Below are 3,003 nucleotides of genomic sequence, written 5' to 3'. Positions count from 1 at the left end.
TCTGGGAGATGTGGCCAAATGTTTGTTGCTCAGTGGTTGCCAGCCGTCTCTGTCTTGCAGATCCCCACACAGAGTAAAACCAGTTGAATTCAAAATGTCACCTTGTGGTTGTTAAGACTGTTTGTGTCCTTATGTGCTTGTTGAATAAGGTTATTGGGAAAGTTTGCACATTTAAAATAGTAAGCCTGTGTCACTTTCCTTTTGTTTGTTGGAAGCTAAAAGCTTTGGGACCACCAGCAGTCAGGACTCAGACCTTTATTTGTCAAAACCAATTGATAAAGTTATACCTGGTAAAGTTATATCTGATTTAAACACACATGAATTGTGTTTATCTTTTTTCTCTGTAGTCCTCCCACAGGCTTGAGGTTCATCGATCACATTGTGGGAAACCAACCAGACGATGAAATGGTGCCAGTGTCAGACTGGTAAGACTCCTGCGGAGTGCATGTACCATATTTTTCGCCATATAAGTTGCATATTTTTGGATAAATTTGCAAGTCCTGGGACTTATACACCAAAGCAATTAATATATGTTTTTTCCCTCCATATTTATAACCCAATTTTTAGTTGAGATCTGATGATTTCATTCATTCTGACATGGAAAATATTGAACAATACCTTTTTCCGCCACTAGAGGGCCCTCAACATTATGGCAAGCCAAGTGTCTCATTAATAGGTAAAAGTGGCTATTAATGAGACACTTGGCTTGCCATACCAAGCCACCTTCGTCTCGCTCCTGAACTCCTGGAGTAAACATCAAATCAGCTGCATTTCACTGCAGCGCCCAGGAGAAATGAAGCTAATTTGACCATTAAAGTGAATATATTGAGAAAAAATTAAACTGAGACACACCTTTACTATAATGTTGAGCAAACAAATCATTGTTTTTAAGTGTTAGTCTTGTTAAATTCTTGTTAAAGTCCTCCCGTGCACGTTCCCGTGGCCGCCATTTGGCAGCCAATCGATTTTTGGCACAACACCGGCGCACGTTTCCAGGTTGTCAGTGGTGACGCATAATACATGCAACTTATACGGCGATGCAACTTTTTGAATGTTTTTTTTTTTACTTTATTAGACATATTTGGACTGATGCAACTTATACAGCGGTGCGACATGTATGGCAGCAAGTACAGGTCTAGCAGTCACATGAGGCAAAAACACAAAGTAAACTAAATGAGCCTCAGTGTGAGGGGGACTAATTGCAGCCCCTGTCTAAAACCATTACTTCAGATTGGACTCGTTAATTTTTGACTGTTTCCTGTTGATGTGTTCAAACGTCAGGTATCAGAAGTGTCTGATGTTCCACCGGTTCTGGTCAATAGATGACAAGCAGATCCACACACAGTACAGCGCGCTGAGGTCCATTGTGGTGACAAACTATGAAGAGACCATAAAGATGCCCATCAATGAACCTGCCATGGGGAAAAAGAAGTCACAAATCCAGGTGGGGATCATTTCCCTTCAGCCTTTCTCTTTTCATTAGTTTGATTCTCCATCCTGGATGTCAGCAGCACTCAGAGGTGTTGTACAAACACTACAGAGAGCAGTGGTGTAGGTGAAAGATGTGCATTTATTGTCCAGCACCTCTGCGTTCACAGGAATACGTGGATTATAACGGGGGGCCAGGAGTTCAGCACATCGCCCTCAACACGTCAAACATTATTGAATCTGTAAGGCCTTTATGATTAAACCAAAAATAATCTGATTTTCTCCAAACTCTTCAAAACAGTGACCTTACTTTTTATCATTTTGCTATTGAACAGATTAAAAACCTGCGAGAACGAGGGATGGAGTTCCTTTCTGCCCCAGACTCATATTACGACTCCCTGAAGGAGAAACTCAAGACGGCCAAAATCACAGTGAAGGAAGACCTGAAGCGCCTGCAAGTGGGGACTGTTTCATCCCGTCTGTTCTTTGTTTCTGCACGAACACACCAGTGATCCGTTTCCTTCTGTAGGAGCTGAAGATCTTAGTTGATTTTGACGACGAGGGATACCTGCTCCAAATCTTCACCAAGCCTGTGCAGGACAGACCAACTCTGTTCTTGGAGGTCATTCAGAGGAACAACCACTTCGTAAGTGAGCAGCATAGTGGTGCAGCGGGTAGAGTTGCTACGCTGAGAGCGATATCTCTGCTGCGTTCACTTTCCAGGACTTCTTGAGTGTTGAAGACTATGTGGCGCCGTTTGTAAAGTTACATAGTCAAAAATTAACAGCAGTATTTTGGTTTATTTAACCTTTCATGAGAAAAAAAATAGTTAACCCCCCCAGTCATATTTTCACCATGTTAGTCATACATTTATAAATGTCATAGTTCCCAACTAAATATTTAATTTACAAGGTAAATATTTAGTTTACAAACTAAATACTTAACTTGCAAGTTAAATATTTAGTTAGTAAACTAAATTTAGTTAGTAAACTAAATATTTAGATGTAAATTAAATATTTAATTTCCAAGCTAAATATTTATTTTCTAAACTAAACATTTAATTTCTAAGCTAAATATTCAATTTCCAAAATAAATTTATTGTCCAAGCTCAATATTTAATTTCCAAACTAAACATTTAATTTATAAGCTAAACATTCAATTTCCAAAATAAATATTTAATTTGCTAGGCAGCACGGTGGCTCAACTGGAAGAGCTGCTGCCTCTCATTGAGCAGGTCATGCTCTCTCCGTGCCTGCGTGGGTTTCCTCCCACAGACCAAAAACATGCATGTTAGGCTGACTGGTAACTCTAAATTGTCTCTAGGTGTGAGTCTCGTTTGTCTCTATGTGTCCCTGTGATGGACTGGAGACCTGTCCAAGGTGTCTCTCGCCCCTTGCACAATGATTGCTGGACATGGGCACCAGTGATCCCCATGACCCAAAATGGAAGAAGTGGGTAAAAGATAATGGATGGATGGAATACTTAATTTGCTAACTAAATATTTAACTCTGATCTTAACATTTAACTTGCAAGCTAAATATTTAGGAGCTCAGACCTAAATATTTAGCTTGCAAT

The 3,003-nt window shown here is 39.9% G+C and overlaps 1 protein-coding gene across 1 annotated transcript in view; it reads left to right on the top strand.

Moving 5' to 3' along the window:
* Window positions 1–347: 347 nt before the first annotated feature.
* Window positions 348–3,003, top strand: part of LOC119420213 (4-hydroxyphenylpyruvate dioxygenase) — a gene marked incomplete at its 5' end in the record, with an annotated part of 3,594 nt that continues 938 nt past the window's right edge. The window contains 5 exon segments of the mRNA XM_037687600.1: window positions 348–425; window positions 1,282–1,444; window positions 1,599–1,670; window positions 1,764–1,886; window positions 1,958–2,074. Of these exon segments, the coding sequence (XP_037543528.1) occupies window positions 348–425; window positions 1,282–1,444; window positions 1,599–1,670; window positions 1,764–1,886; window positions 1,958–2,074 (553 nt within the window).

This window comes from Nematolebias whitei, chromosome 14 (assembly GCF_014905685.2).
Source record: "Nematolebias whitei isolate Nwh7 chromosome 14, NemWhi1, whole genome shotgun sequence".
Classification (NCBI taxonomy): domain Eukaryota; kingdom Metazoa; phylum Chordata; class Actinopteri; order Cyprinodontiformes; family Rivulidae; genus Nematolebias; species Nematolebias whitei.
Note: the sequence above shows the minus strand (reverse complement) of the source record. Positions and strands in the feature narration are given on the sequence as shown.